Genomic DNA, 16755 nt, shown 5'->3' with positions numbered 1-16755 from the left:
GTTTATATATAAGCTTATACCCGTAACTCATCTCTTTTAATTGTCATAGTATCCCACTGTGATCCAGTTACCTGCTGAAGAATATTTGGGTTGTTCTGAGTTTTCAGTGGTTGTGAATAAGGCTACTCTAAACATTTATGCACATGTTTTTATATGAGCTAATCTTATTTACCTAGATACTGAGGCATGAGAGTTCTTGGTCAGTTGTTAAGTATATGCTTAGTAGGGTTTTTTGTTTTGTTTGTTTGTTTTTTAAGACAGAGTCTCACTGTGTAAACACTAGATGTCTCAGAACGCAGCTATTTAGACCAGGCTACTGCCGCTGACTCTCAAGTGCTGGTATTAAAGGTATTCTCATAAAGTTCTGTGACTGGGGTCATCTGTAGGCTTAGGAAAGCCGCACTTTGCTGCTCCATAGCAGAGAGCCAAGCACGCTGGTCTGCTGATGCTCACTCGATTCAGGTCCCACAGCCAGTGAAGCATTGCTGCTACTTCTCTTAGAGGCTTCAGCATTCTAGAACAGTGCTTTCTCGGGTAAATTCAAGAAACTTGAGACAGTTTTCAGGGTATACAATGTTTTACAAGTAATTAAAAAATCACTAAAGTCTGTCTAGGACTCTCTGGTTAAGAATCCATTTTGGTGATATCTTTGATTTTGTGTGTTCGTTTTGTTTTTGGATACTCATTTGCATAGGGTTTGTCTTTTTCTAAAGAACTACTATTCTTTCGCTTACTCAAAATCATATTAATGCTTTATGTCTTACTACATTTTTTTAAACTCTGATGCTTTCTAAACATTAAGCAAAAGATCTGGTTTTATGAAAAAAATCAGTGAAGGTAAGAATTGCAGCCCTTCATACATAGAGTACACCTTTCTGTTTTATATTTCATTAACTTAAGATTGATCAATAAAGAAAAAAGTAGGATTAAGTATCTTCTATTCTCAAAGTTAATCTTGATTGGAATAGCAATGGTCTGTCTCAGGCCCTATCAGATATAAATGTATGTTCACATCAGTCTTCTAGAAAGAATCAGGGAGCTAGGGGTTATATAGTCTTGTGCCTCTGCGTAAGTTGCCTAACTGTAGACATTAAGCTCTTATCTGAACTTCAATACACACAAACTGATTCACTTGGTGACAGAGACTTAAACTGGAGGTAGACATCAATTCTTCTGCATGGCTTCAAGGCTTAAGTATATTCTGGTGTGGCAATAAGGTGTGCTCTCTTACTGAAAACAAGTTGAATGACCAAGTAAAATGAGGGTTTACTGTAGCAGTGTGGTTCATGAAGCTCCTTAAGAGAAAGCATGTCAGAGGTGGATCTATACCGCATTAAGCACTGTTTAACTAGGATACTTGTGTTATTTCACCAGTCAGCATGTCTCCAGGCACCTTTACTATATGGGCCTTTGTTTCAGTGCTCAGAATACTTGCAGATTTTTTCTATGTTTTTGGCTCCTGAAAATTCTCCTTGTTCTTTCTTAGCCCCATATTTAGTGAGGTGGCAGCTGAATCACATTGTCACAGACTCACTAGCTTAAACAGTATACATTTATTTGTCATAGTTTTGGGGGCTGGAAGTCCAAGATCTCAGGGTATCAGAAATGGCTGGGTTCTAGTGAAGTCTCTCTTCTTGGTATGTTGTCACATGACATGTCCTTGGTTTGTGCCAGCAAAGAGTAATCTTGTTTTTCTCTCTTATTCTAATATGAGTTCTACCCTCTTGATCTTACCCAAACCCAATTAATTGTAAAGGCCCTGCTTCTGAATAATATGTTGAGGGTTAGAGCTTCAACAGTTGAGTCTGATGGGCAAAGCCCCAGCAGTTAGGTGTTCTGTACTATGAGGCTCAGTCTCTTTACCTTTTACTACTCATAATAACTTTGCTAAAATTGCTTCAGACCATATTATTAGTCTGGCCTGGTCTCATTTCTCTTAGTTCTTCCTACCTACACCCCTCATTCTTTCCTTCATAACTCAACTGCAATGTCTGTCCTCTGCATGGCCTGCTTGAACTCTTCATTATGGGTTAGCACCTTTGGGCATGTATTCTCCTGTCCTGCGCTTTCCTTTCATTATTAAACAGCTCTTCTGATTACTTACTTAGTGTCTGTTTTCTCTCAAAGTACAGAACTGAGTTTGTTTTCTCAGTCACTATGTCTCTAATCAGCAGGTTGGTACCTGGCACATAGCCAACATTTTCGGGACAGAGGGGAGAATGCCTGTTGTAATTATTGCTTGTATATACTAATCATTTGTATGTACAAAGCTTCTCCTCACACGGATACGATTTCCAAAATGGGAGAGATGATCTTTCACACTATTTAGAATGTGCTGGCAATATAATATCCATTATTCTTGCAAGTAAATAAATTTTATCTTTCTAGTAACCATATAACACTTATCAAAGGATTTATGAATGAGTTTGGAGGAGCTCCATCCATTTCAATATGAGATTTATATTCATATCCTCAATGATGCCATTTTATCTTTAATATTTGTAAATATTAATGTTGTTTTGATATAGTACATTCTAATAATTGTATTAGCTCAGTGCAGGAGAAATTTTAATATTTAAAAGATAGTTATTAGAAAAGTTTTAGTATTTAAATTTTAATTCATATGAATATTTAATGCTGAGGAAATATGGTGGTATGTTTAGTAAATGACTAAACATAAAAATATATTAACATAAAATTTGTAATCTGAATAGAATGGAAATATAAGTTCAAGAAGAAAACATATATGAATTTCAGTGTTAAAAGATCTTGTTTTCATGTGTTTGACAAGTGCTTTTGGCTTTTCTGCAGTACTGAGTATTGAACCCAAGGCTATAGACTTGCTTGGCAAGTGCTCTACTGCTGCCCTGTGTCCCTAGTCCTTTTATTTGTGTATTTGAAAGTAATAGTGAATTTTGGTAGTAGTGATTAAATTACTGTGCATTTAAATTCCATTAAATTTTTTCTCACAGTGTTGTTTTAATCACACTCCAACAGAAATTACATTGTCTCTAACTACTTAAATTGTTAAATATCCTTTGTCTTAACTTAGAAAAGTGTAAGATAGACTCAAATCTTTTAGGCGTTACAAGAGCAAAAAACTTGTGAATATCGCTAGGCTCACCAGCTCACTTTACTGTTGAGTGATGCCCTGTTTGGATGTATTTGTCAGAATTTCACATGGAAACTTGTTTGTCTAGTAGATATCAGGCACACATTTATTAGCATAATTAATATCTTAGATTGTATTAAAGCTACTATACAGATGAGATTAATTTCATTTGTTACGTATCACTACTATGATTTCAAAGACTTTTTGCTCTGTGTTCTGCCAAGAATATTTAAAGCCACATTTGGTTAGAACTTTATGTGATAAAACCTCAAAGACAGACTCAGCTCAGAGATTCCTATTTAGGACCACAGAAGCCAGGCAGAATTCAGATCAGTTTGCACAAATCAGCAATTTAAATTATGGAATAAAAAATTTGAAGATAAGAAAGAATTTTTGAGATTACCTATTCAAATGTCCACCCTTTTAAAGAGAGAATGTAGAGAATCATCAAACTCTTAGGCAATGGGCAACAAAATCTGTTGTGAAAAACCGTTAATTTTTATCTGTAAAACAGTTCTTAATTTGAAGTAAAGAGAGGCTTTCTTCAGTGTGGTTACATTGAGAAAAGGAACTGATAAGAGGTTCATTGACAGACCCCACAGCCCTGACCACACCCCAGCCCCGCCCCACAGGCCGGCTTGTGATCTAACTGCTCCACTCCTCATCCTCACTATAGCGCAGGCTGTCTCCCTCATGATATTTTCTGTGCTGTGCCTGATTGGTCTTCTCTAGCTCTCATTTAGAAAACAGATCTGCTCATAATTACCCCTCTGTGGTAATCATTCTTTTCAGAAGGAAAGCTAGTCTTCCTGAGGCCTTGCCTGGTCAGGCCTTGCCTCCCTCCTAGCTTCAACAGTCACCATGGCTCCCTGGTCCCCTCACAAACTCAGTCTCTCAGATTTACTTTATCCATTTCCTCCTTTGGCATCTTGTTCGATACTGCTCTTGATGCTTGGACCCTCTGCTGCTCCAGTGAATGACTAAATACCCTGCAGAGTTCATCTTTAAGGACACTTCTTCAGAGACACCCCCCACCCCCAATCTCTTCTCCTGGTCCTTTTAGACTTGATATGGTCTCACTACTGGAGCTTTTTGGGTTTGTTTTTCTCTTTTGCCCTTTTTTCAGAATCCATGTTAACGTTAATTGGCATTTTTCCTAAGTAGGCTGTACTCTGTGAGAGCAGAATTAATGTATTTTGCTCATCACAACTGCCACATTGCCTGGTGTGTAGGAGGGACTTAGTATTGTTGAATGAAGAACTCCCAGTCTATTCCCATTTCTACTACACCAATGATTTTAGAGTAACATTTTTATCGTTGGAATCGTATTTGCAATATGCTTTTTATAATTTATCTTCCCTTCTGTGGATGTAGTATAGTTTCTGGGAAAAAAAATAGAATTTTAAGTTAGTTATTCCTAGTTATAAATTTCACACTCTTAAAAGCTCCAACTAGTCTTCTTAAAAGCATGAAACCAGTAACACTAAATATTCTTCCTATTTTTGATCAGCACATATTTTAAAGTTTTAAAGCTTCCTGATAAGAATAAAATAAGAAGTCACTGCATGTAGACTGCAGTGAAAATGCAGAGGTAGTCAAGGTGACAGTAAAGTCAGGGCCTCCAGGAGTGTGCTCTAGATAGAGCACTGATGCTAGAGGCTCCCTCAGAACTGCATTGTTAGTGTAACACTGGACTGAGTCCCCTCACTAGTTAGTAAAGCTTCCTTGCTGCAAAACAGAGTTTTCAGCCTCACACATTTGGAGGTATTGTTTGCAAGGGACAAGGGCAGGGAAGGATTGCTGTCCTAGACATTGAAAGATATTCTGGCAGTATTCATGGCCTCTACCCATTAGAGTATAGTAACCTGTTAAGTCAATTATAACAACAAAAAAGTTCTAGAAAGCAGATTGTCCACCATTGAAAATAAGACCTAAAACAACCACAGCAGGGTAAGAAGGCTTGGCAGATAAAGATGCCACTGCCAACCAGTGGTGGCCTGAGGTGGGGTCTTGAATCCCATATGATGCAAGGAAAGAACCAACTGTAAGTTGTACTCACCAGTTCCAGCTTGTCTCGGTAGCCAGCTTGCCCCAGAGATCTTTTTCTGTCTCCAGGTGCTGTCTCCAGGTACTGTCCCAGCTCTTACTTGGGCTCAGGATCCAAGCAGCAGTCCTCAGGCTTGTGTGGCTTTATCCTTCCAGCCACTCCCTCATCAGTTGTTGACTTTGAACATTAATAAATCATCACAAACTAAATCATCCTCATAATATTAAAATAATTTCAACATTTACATTTCAGAAATAATATATGGAGCATATGCTGATAATATGTTTGACATAGGACTTAAATAATGGAGGCAAAGCCTAGGCATCTCACAAATCTGGAAATTCGGGCTGTTCTTTTCATAAACATTTTACGAAATACCAGAAATGAAATGCAGTTCACAGAAGCTGTAAGTTGGGCTGGAGAGGTTTGGTGTTGATCTAGCTAACCCAGGTACTGCATTAAAAGATTAAACGACTTCTTTGGTATAAAATTAAAATCTTCCCAAGAGTGGTTGTAAAGCACTTATTACATGGTGAATTTTGAGCAGTGGTGGTTGTTTGCCTTGATTGGTATTCTTAAAAAGCATGGCAGGCTAGATGAAAAATTGTCTGTCACCCACAAATGTGAAGTAGCTATAACAGTTGTACAAATGTAGAACTCAGACTCTGTGTATTAGCATAATTGACTGCTTAACCCAGAGTAAAGGGAACTCTCCAGCAGCGTTCTCTCAAGAATTCTTCATCTGATCTCTATTTTTTTTGCACACTTTATTTTTTTCCTGTTATGTTAATGTTAGTCAGCATAGGGTATATTGATGTCTTACCAAGATTTGTACTTTTTTCACGCTAGCTCTCTTTGAATTGAGCTTAGGGTTTGTGTGTGGGGTTGTGACTAATTTTTGAGCTTAGGACACATCTGACTCATTAAGTCTGCTCAGGCTGCTATTACAGAAGGCTAGGTGGTATAAGCAAAGGACATTTACTATGTCATCGTTCTAAAGGCTCAAAGATCAAGATCAAAATACTGCGAGGCTCGGATTCTGGTGAAGCTTCTTGGCTTCCAGAAACAGCCCGGAACATTGCTTTTTCACCGGGTGATGGGGGAAGGAGGGAGTTTTCCGGTGCCTTTTCCTTCTTGTAAGAGTATCAGTCCTAGGGCTGAGGAGATAGCTCAGAGGTTAAGAGTGCATACTTCTCTTGGAGAGCACCTGATTGTTGGACATACGTTGGACATACGGAGTAACGATAGAAACTTACTCGGTTGCTTTGGTCCTGGACATCTTACCTTTTTTGTTTAAGGTCTTTCAGACAACATTGGATAACATCTTTAGAAAGAATGAAAATTTCAGATTCTTCAGGCTCTTTGGGGGCTTTATCCACCTGGGCACAGTCCTAGGATAGCTTTTTCTCCTATTTTTGTTTTTATTTTTTAACAATAATTAAGTTAAGAACACTCAGTTGACATCCACAAACAGATTTGTGCTTGCTCTTTCCAGTTCTTCTTGGTCTATTTCAAAAATGCCCGTCTCGGCAGCAGGCACACTCTGCTGTGGGTCAGGACACCCTGACTCATGGGAAAACTATGTTTGTCATTCCCACCATTGATTTGGACCACACAACCCATCCAGTCTTCAGCCAGAACATCAGCAATTAATTCTGTGGCCATTCGCTTTTCATAGATAGTACAAAGCTTGTGTTCTTGGTCCTCTTTAATGAGTTTCTGGTGGTTGTTAGCTGGGAAGGAGCTACTCAGCCTTATCTGACACAACTGACCAAAAGTCATATATACTTAAAAATTACTGCTATGGTGTAACTACTGGACCCCATTTGTCTTCTCTTTTACTATTAAAAAATAATGGTGAATGAAATCCGTACAGATAACATTATTTTGTGCAGATTCTTTTAGAGTGTTTTTTCTATGAGTAGGATTGAGCATACTGAACATTTTGATAACTACTGCCAAACTATCTTCCTAAAGAGACTACAGATTCACATAGCTATCGACAGGGAGCGAGAGTGTTGATTTACCCTTATCATTGCCAAAGCGATATTACTATTTTAAAATCATTCCCAATCTGACAGTGAAATTTCATTCTATATTTTAGATCTTGAATTTATTTGGAATTTTAATGTTGAGCCTCCTTTCAATTTTTTTTTTGTGGCCGCTTGTCATTTTTTATGAATTGCTTTAATTGGCCCATTTTATTAAGGAATAAAGAATAATTTTAATATTGACTTATAAACATTTTCTAAAATAAATTTTGCTTGGGATTTGGGGATCTGAATTCAAGTGTTCTTACTTGCCAAACCATTTCCCCACTCTGAGTGTAAATTTTGAATATAAATCTTTTATCAAGTGCTGCATATAAAATTCCCTCTCCCACTTCTTTTTTGACTGCACTTATGGCATTTTTAAAGAGAAATACTTCATTTTGTAGATGGGTTAATCATTTATTTATGGTTTCCATATTTTATGTAGTGTTTATGAGACTTCTGTATAATCCATTCTTTTATGTCCAAGTCTGATTGGGTCTCTGCTCTTTCTGTCTTGTCCTAATCTTCTACCCGTGGTTTGCCGCCAGTTCCCTGTATGGATCAGTCTTTGAATCCTAGAGAACGACAGCAGCGGTGTTCATGGATTTCTTCTGCACAGCTGCCCTTGCTGTTGTCCCTTACGGTGTCTCCTCTTTACTCTCAGCTCTGACTTCCCTGTGTTGATGAAACCTTACAGTATTCTGTTATGATTCATGGCAGTTAAGTTGTATGTGAATAGAGATAACAGACTGCTGGTATTTTAGATGAAGTAGCTGTTGAAGTAAAAAAGCAGAATGTTCACATTAATGCATAGATGGATGTTTTTGTTTCTAAGTCCTTGGCAATATTTTACATAGTTGATATTCCTGAATATGTAACTTCTATATAAACTTTAATGTGTTTATGATTATTCTTAAGAATAGAAGCTATATTTAAATTATCTTGCTGGACTTTGCTACTTTATCTTAATGTTAGTAGAGAAGTACAGGAAATATATATAACCAAGCCCCTCTCTGCTTTGGGGATTTCTTTTTTAACAATAGGTAGTAAAATTAAAATGAAAAATATAGGAAAACAATTTATTGCTCTTATTTTCAATTAGGTGGAGCAAGATGCTATTCTAAGCACAGAATCTGTTACCATGGAATTTCCTTAACTCAGGGCCAGCTTCCTTAAAAAGCTGGGGCCTGCTTTATGCTTTGAAAAGAAAATGATTCTCAGTGGCCTTGAGCAGCTAGCCTTTGTTAAACCTTAATTGCTACATTTACCTGAGAAGTAGTCATCCGTGTATTTTTGAAGAACCAATACAACGACCCACATTGTATGCTTAGACTTAAATTAAATGAATAGATTTGATAACCTTTAAAAGGCTCTTTTGTTATACTTATTTATTTAGGCGGGACATACCTGCCAGCTGTAGAAGGCTTGGGCAGTCTGTTCTCTCTCCACTCTTTGTACTACAGGAACTCTCAGTGTTGGAGGCCAGCACCTCTGCTCATTGAGTGAGGTCAGATATGACAGCCCTTTAAAACTGTTAGGCCCTTTTATCTCTCTTTAAAGTATTTGTATTGCTGAGGTGTATGTATGTGCGTGTGTGTATGTGTTGTGTATGTATCATGTTTCTTAGGGAAATGACATTTCATTTATTTTTTTTTTACACAGGTTGAATATTTAAAGGTTTCTGGGAATGCACTAACATTCTAGGAGTTTGGGGATGGAAAGGAGCCTACTCTTTTTCTATACATCTAAAGTTAAGGTACTCTAGGTCCAAATATGGAAAGTTTCTATATTTTGGTTAACATTTAGAAGTTTAGTCAAATCTTACATGAAAAAAAAAAGGTCTTGGAGGCCCCTGAAGCTCTTTATTCTGCATTTCCAGTAGATTTAATAGTTTGTAGGTTCTAGGACAAAACTCACAAAGTAGATCTAGCCTACAGAAAGACATATATCATTGGCCCACTTGATGTTTTTAAAGTATCTGGATTAATGATATAGATATTTATGATCCCAGAAGACAGAAAGATCTGACAAAGCCATATCGACACACAAAGTGACTAGGTGACATTTCTAGGAGTCACCCTCTGACCTGAAGGTGTCAGCTGTCATTTACCCACTGTACAGGTGACTTGTTTGAGTCATTATGTTACTGGGATGCTTCTGACCAAAACTGTGGACCATTAGACCACACCACCTTCTCTGTACAGCTAAAATAAAAATAAGTGAATGCCGGCATAACATAAAATACAACTTAACCGATTTTCCCGGAAACATGCTGCACTTTCTTTTCTTCATATCTTCATTGCTTTTTTTTTTTCTTCTCTGAAACATTTAATTTTCCTTTTGATTAACTGAATTCTACTCATTTCATCTGCTAGCCCTTGAACCTTCTTGATTAACTGCCTCCAGAAGTCTCTCCCTCTTAGGAAGTCTCAGCATTTCTCTTCTTGCTGTGGTGACTTATAGCAGCAGTGCACCTGCATTAGCCTCTTCCCACTCCAGGTGCTTACATGCAGGCATCTACTTCAGTTCCAAAGACTAAGAAAACTAATCTTATTTTTACCCTACTTTCCCCAGTTGGCCTTCTGCCCTAAATTTGAATGTTTTTTCTTGCTTTTCAGTTACAGATGAGGATACAGTTAAGAGATATTTTGCCAAGTTTGAAGAAAAGTTTTTCCAAACCTGTGAAAAGGAACTTGCCAAAATCAACACATTTTATTCAGGTGAGTAGTCACCAGGAGAAGAAACATTCTGTGATGGCTCAGACTCGTTCAGTGTCCTTTGAAGCTACCTTGTGCTTCTGCTGCAATAATGGATTTGTTTGGTTGGATTAAGGACATGTCTGGCACCTCAGTGTTTATAATTCATATGAAGTTGCCTAGGTTCTCTTACAGTTACAAGACATTCAGAGTTATAAGTTTGATTTTATCTTTTTATAAGTTTTATTGCCACCTCCAGGCTATTGCTTAAGTTAACTTTATGCCCTTTCAGTGGCTCAGACACTATCTGCATCCCTTTAAAGCACTGGTCTTCAGAGTGTCATCTGCAAAGTGCTGTTGGAGTTTGAGAAAAAAGTATTAACTTCTATTTTTATATGTGTAGCATGTTTAAAGTTTGTGTTTTAATGTACTTCAAATGGAGATTAGTAAAGCAATGTCCTTATAATGGATTGCCTAGAGCACTGCCTTAGGCATCACAAATCTCGTGGAGCCTAGTTGATAATTAGATGGTTTTCTGAGTCCAGTGAGTTAGATTCAGAGAGATTTCATCCTGTATTTACCGTACATTACTGAATTTACCCCTTCCTGCTTTGAATTACCTACTTTGGGAATACCTTTTAAAGTGTTAGTACTGTCATACTCATTAACAAACAAACAAACAACAGCAGCAGCAACAACAACAACCTCCCCCCCCCTTAGTATGGGTTAGTCCAGGGATGACTATTCACATGGCTTTATTGGTTTGCTTTTTCTTCCTAGCTTGTGTACAGTTTTTGGAAGCATTTTATTTAGATGCTCTCTCAGCAGCCTTCAGATGGGCTTGATTACTTTTTTTAATGCACAGTGGGAGATTGGATGGAGAGGTGCCAAAACCCTAAAAGGCTAGATCCAGTATTCTTTTAGGTGCCATTGTATTTTAACATCAGCACTGCTATGTCTCTTGCAAAATGGATCTTTGGACATCTTACAGAGTTTGCTTCTGAACTCTTGGTTGCTCCCTGAGAATGGAGATGTCCAGCTTCCATTTAAAGCTTTATCTCAACTTTCTGTATAACCCTGGTGACTTAATTTCCTGTGTGGACAGTCCATTTTGGGTTCCACTCTCCTTTGACATATCTCTCACTCTTGGCCATACTTGCCCAGAATTGTTCTCCTCTACATTAGTAAATCCCAACATAAGCTTCTATGACCTATGTCCCAGCATGTTTGAAAGCATGAAAATGGGTAGGTCTTCAAGAGAATTGTGCAGAAAGAATTGCAGTATCCCAAGGACACATGCGATTTCCAGTTGGGAGCTGGAAGGTCAAGGAAGAACCAGCTGTGGTGACAGAGAAGGGCAGCTGTTGTGGGAGGTGTCTGTGGTTTGAATCTGAACTGCTTTTCACAAGCTCGTTTTTAACCCTTTGTTCCTGAGTGGGGGTGTTGTCTTGAGAGGCTGTGGAACCTTCAGGAGATGGATCATGGATAGCAGAGCAGGCCACTGGAGGTGGGCTTTTGACCATTAGCCTTGGCCCTTGGTTGTCATCTACTTTCTCTACTTCCTGTTCTGGGTGATGTAGACAGCCTCTACCTCACACTGCTCTGCCACTCTCACCACTGCTGGGCTCAAATCTGAATCCTTGAGTCAGGACAGATTTTGCATCCTGTTTTTGTCTGGTGTTTTGGCTACCATGATACAGAAGTAAGAACATTGGAAAGAGTATGCCTATCTTAGCAATAGATAAATTTTGAATTATAGAAAAAAAATCTACTTTATGATTAAGCATAGTCTTTTTTGTTGCTGAGTTTTGTTTTTCTTTCTTTCTTCTTCTTCTTCTTCTTCTTTTTTTTTTTTTTTTTTTTTTTTGGTTTTTCAAGACAGAGTTTCTCTGTATAACCCTGGCTGTCCTGGAACTCACTCTGTAGACCAGGCTGGCCTCGAACTCAGAAATCCTCCTGCCTCTGCCTTCCAAGTACTGGGATTAAAGGCATGCACCACCACGCCCGGCTCGAGTTTTGTTTTTCAAGATAGGGTTTCTCTATGTAACCCTGGCTGTCCTTGGAACTTGCTCTGTAGACTCAGAAATAACCCTGCTTCTGCCAGGATTAAAGGCATGCACCACGACACCTTCATATTTTTTTGTGTACTTAAATGTACCTCTGAGTGAGGATATACAAATGTTTAAATAATTTAAATGTTTTTTAATCAAACAATATTTTATTTGCTTTTAATCTATTCTGTTTTTATACTTTTGCTTTTTTGATTGATTTTTAAGATGCTGATTATAGTCTACTAAATTGTGCATGGGTATGTGTCTGTATCTGTGTCTGTATTTTAAGATAATGTATCACTGTGCGGTTCTAACTGGCCTAGAATTTGCTATTATATAGGCCATCCTGGCCTTGAACTCACAAGATTGAACTAACTCTATCTTCCCAGTGTTGGAATTAAAGGCGTGTACCACTACAGCCAATCCAATTGGCTTTGAACATCAGTCTTGACCCATATTGGGTTGCAAGATTCAGTTTAAAACGTGATATCTTTGAGTAGGTCAGTTTTCAAAAGTTATTTTGGGTTAGCTATTATTAAATTTTTTTTTTGGACGGTGTGAGTTAATGACTTATCTGTGTGTATTGGCAGGACCATTGGGGTACAAATTGATAGTCACTGACTGAATTTCTGCCAGGTCAGGAAATGGTAATATGAAAACATGATTGTCAGAAATATAATTTGGTAGTTGTTGGAGGCAGTATCACTTTCTTCCCTATTTAGCTGCTTCTTGTACTGCAGATTGTCTTATAGACTGCAGTCCTCAGACACTCAAGCCCAAGAGAAACCATAAGTAGCACATGAGCTTTGGTAAGGATTGAGAGGAGATCTCACTATTTACCCAGGCTTGTCTCAGACGATCCGTATGCCATCTATTTGAGCTTATTTTTATTAGCTCATCTTCAGCCACTTGGATCTCACCAATTACTTAATATCTAAAAAATCGTCAACCTTTAAGTGACTTCAGGATCCAAACATTCCAATACCTCCCAATTTTGTGTCTTTCTAATCATATCAAAGAGCCAAAACTAAATACAATAATAAAAATGTTAATTCCACCAACTGATTACATTTTGAAATTTTTAACCTCAAGTTTTTATTTTTGTTTACTTTTAAGATTTTAAAAAACGATTTTAACCTTCCTAAGTCAACATATACTTGCTTATAAAATAGTCAAATTAATTCTACTTATTAAAAGTAAGAAGCCGGGGCTAGGGAGATGGCTCAGCCTTTAAGAGCACTTACTGCTCTTCCAAAGGTCCTGAGTTCAAATCCCAGCAACCACATGGTGCCTCACAACTGTCTGTAATGGGATCTGATACCCTCTTCTGGTGTGTCTGAAGACAGCTAAATTTTTAAAAAGCAAGGAGCTATTTTCAGTTGTTGAAAACCTGACATAAATTATTCTTATTTTTTACTGTATGTTTTTGTTTATTTTTTTAAAATATTTATTTATTTGTTTTACATATATGAGTACACGGTGGATGTTTACAGACACACCAGAAGAGGGCATCAGATCCCATTATAGATGGTTGTGAGCACCATGTGGTTGCTGGGAATTGAACTCAGGACCTCTGGAAGAACAGTCAGTCCTCTTAACCACTGAGCCAACTCTCAGCCCCTGTTTTGTTTAATTTTTAAAGGGCAGTTATTTATATTTGTAGAAAAAGGTTTTCACAATTGAAAGACCATGGGGAAAGAGGGGAGTTTTAAAAATGAGGAACCCCAGTTTCCAAGATGAACATAACTGTGAATATCTTCAGTAAAATACTTGAAGCCAAATTCACCAGTACATTTAAAAGTTCATGCATGATCAAGTTAGTTTCATTCCAGGAATGCAAGGATGTTTCAGTAGCACATAAATAGAATCAAGAGCCCCAAATCACACGATCATTTCAATAAATGTAAAAAACAAACATCCTTTGATAAAATTAAACATTCCTTCATTATAAAAGCCCTGAATAAAACAAACTAGTAATAGAAGGATCCTGCCTCAGCGCAGTGAAGGTGGCATATGGCAGACCTATACATAGCCAATATAATAAGTAGGGACAATCTGAGAGCATTTTCTCTAAATGAGAAGTGGGCTTCTCCCCTCGTCACTCCTATTCAGCGTGGTGCTTGGAATCTTTGCCAGACCTTTAAGACAAGAGAAAGGATAAAGGATGCAAAGAGAAAATGAAGAAGTCAAATTGTCCTTGTTTGTAGATGATATAATCCTACACTGGAAAGACTTAAAGACTACCAGAATTCTTGGTTTAATAAATGTAGCAAAGTAGCAAGATATAAAAGAAAGCATTGAAAAATAGTAGCTATTCCATAGCCAATAGTGAGCTTACTAAAAAGAGCTTGGGAATACATTCAGTTACCTCAAGTCAGAAAGGGTGGGGGAGGAGGAGAGGGTATGGATATGAGAACAAAATGGCATAAGCTTACTGCACATGCAGTGACAATGCACATGCAGTGAAACCCTGAAAGCCTGAAGGAAGAGCGTGGCGAGATAGAAGCTCCGCTCTGTGTACGAGTTAGCAGGGTTACTATTACTAGCAGATCACACTTGCCAAAGCAGTCTTTGCACCCAGTGCAATGCCATCAAAATTCCAATGCCATCCTTCACAGAAGTAGAAAAAACAACTGGAAAATTATCTGAAACAAAAGATAACTATAGTCAGAATTTTGATTGAGGGTTCCTTTTTCTTCTACCCTTTTCCACCTCTCTTCTCTTTCAACCTCCCAACACTGGGGGGGGGGGGGACACAGACATAGACAGACAGACAGACAGACAGAGAGAGATCCTTGAATAGTCAGGGGTAGGTATATTGGAAATGATAAGAGCAGGCAACTTGCTGTGTTTCAGTCAGGGGTCTCATTGTGTGTGAATTAGCTCTGGGTGCTCAGTTGACTAAACTCGGCCATCTATCACTAGACTGTATAGTGATCAAGTAGTATTCAAATAGTTTGCCGATTGTTTCATTCCTAAGAAAAACCTTGATCAATTAACCACAGCTAAAAAATCTTATGGGTTGAACCATTCTCAATAGTAATTCACCCAGTTGCCTTTTATGATAAGCACAGCTAGTTTGTTTTGGGGGGTTGGTTATATGCTACCACCTGGCCCTTCTATTCCAGAGTCTTTTTGATGCTACTGAAATCAAAGAACCATGATGAGCCCCTCTCTGATGAACGTGCCTATTCTGTGCTGGAAAGCAGACTCAGAGCTCTTCACTGATGCAGGTGCTTTCTTCAGGGACTTACTTCCTACAATAGCCACTGAAGGAATCTTTCTGGGCCTCCTGAGAGAGAATGTTGTTGGTTTTAGAGATGGAGAGAGTGATTTCTTGGATCTATAAACGGATCCCAGATAAATGGAACTATAAGGATGGGTTAAATTAATTTGGAATGAGCAGTAAAATCTGATTTTATTTTTTAATAAAGTTTAAAATCATCAAACATACATGAAAAATAAATTATCAAGCATAGGAAAATGAAAGTCAGGTAGTTAAGGATAGAGATGAATCTTGGAAGCATCCAGTAGAAATAACTTCTGAGAAACAGTCATGCAAAGGAAGCAGCAGAGCCAGAGAGAACAGAAGCCTAAATCCTCACTGAGGCATGTATAATAGTCTCAGTGGCCAAGAGTCTAGCACTCTGCGGGCATGGTCATAGAGAGCCCTTGTTGTTGTTACTGTCTAATCACCATTGTTTGGCATTTACAGTTCACTTAATCTTTACAAGTATTTTGTAGGAGCTGTTACAGCTTTATTTCGCCTGTGAAAGGCTTACAAGAGTTGAAGAAATAAACTGAACTAAAATTGTAAGAGCTAATAGCAAAGATTTTAACACAAATCTGCCTAGTTCCATATAATAAATTATGACCTTAGAATGTAAGTTACAATTATTTTATCAAGTAATTGACCTTCCATAACAATTGGTTCTGCATCTCTGAATCAACCAGTATATTTGAGAAGGTAATCAGGAAAGCGAAAGGCATAGCTCAGTGGTAGAGCACATTAGTAGCATGTATGAGACCATGGAATCCATCCCTAGCATGGCAAGTGTGTGTGTGTGTGTGTGTGTGTGTGTGTGTGTGTGTGTGTGTACCCGCACGTGCGCCCTGAACATGCACATACAGTTTTCATCTCATTCTCTAAACAATACACTATAACAAGCATTTACATTGTATTCATATTATAAATCAGAACTTAAAACTTTTTCTAACTCATGATATTTTTTTATCTCCCAAATTTTTACTTGACTTAAGATATGTAAAATTTGATGACAGATAACACATTTACTGGTAATAAATAATAAATAGATTTTAAAACAACACTTTGATTCATTTACCACTTATGAAGGATGAATACAGATCCACATGCTAATGAGAAGAGAGTGCTTACTTGCCTTTCCTAAATAATTGAGTCTTGGCTCATTCTTTGATACTGTAGGAAATAGAGCAGCCTTAAAATTTTCAGCACATATCAACAATTTCTAATTGTCTTTAATGATAATTTATGGTGACCTTATAATTGTCAACAATGACAATGACTTGTTTCACATTAAATGTGTAATAAACAATGGGAGCAGTTTTATAAGGGCTATCCTAGAAATTATTAGAAAATTTTCTTAATCTCAAACCAAAATTAGTTTAGTGATACTTTAAAAATATGAATTCTTCCAGCCTAGTCTACATAACAATCTCCAGAACAGCCAAGACAACATGGAGAAAGACCCTGTTTCAAAAAAATAGCAAATGTTTGTCTGTCTCTGTCTAAAAAAAGAAAGAAAGGAAGGAAGGAAGGAAGGAAGGAAGGAAGGAA

General features: G+C 37.7%; 1 protein-coding gene and 1 pseudogene across 1 annotated transcript in view; one reads left to right on the top strand and one right to left on the bottom strand.

Moving 5' to 3' along the window:
- Positions 1-16755, top strand: part of Xpr1 (xenotropic and polytropic retrovirus receptor 1) — a 141788-nt gene that overhangs the window by 61980 nt on the left and 63053 nt on the right. The window contains exon 3 of the mRNA NM_011273.2: positions 9811-9912. Coding sequence (NP_035403.1) covers positions 9811-9912 — 102 coding nt within the window. The remainder of the gene's footprint in view (positions 1-9810; positions 9913-16755) is intronic.
- Gm17974 (predicted gene, 17974) lies at positions 6412-6914 on the bottom strand (annotated as a pseudogene).

The sequence above is a fragment of the Mus musculus genome, chromosome 1 (genome assembly GCF_000001635.26).
Source record: "Mus musculus strain C57BL/6J chromosome 1, GRCm38.p6 C57BL/6J".
Classification (NCBI taxonomy): domain Eukaryota; kingdom Metazoa; phylum Chordata; class Mammalia; order Rodentia; family Muridae; genus Mus; species Mus musculus.
The sequence above is the reverse complement of the archived record's forward strand: the minus strand, read 5'-3'. Positions and strand labels throughout refer to the sequence as shown.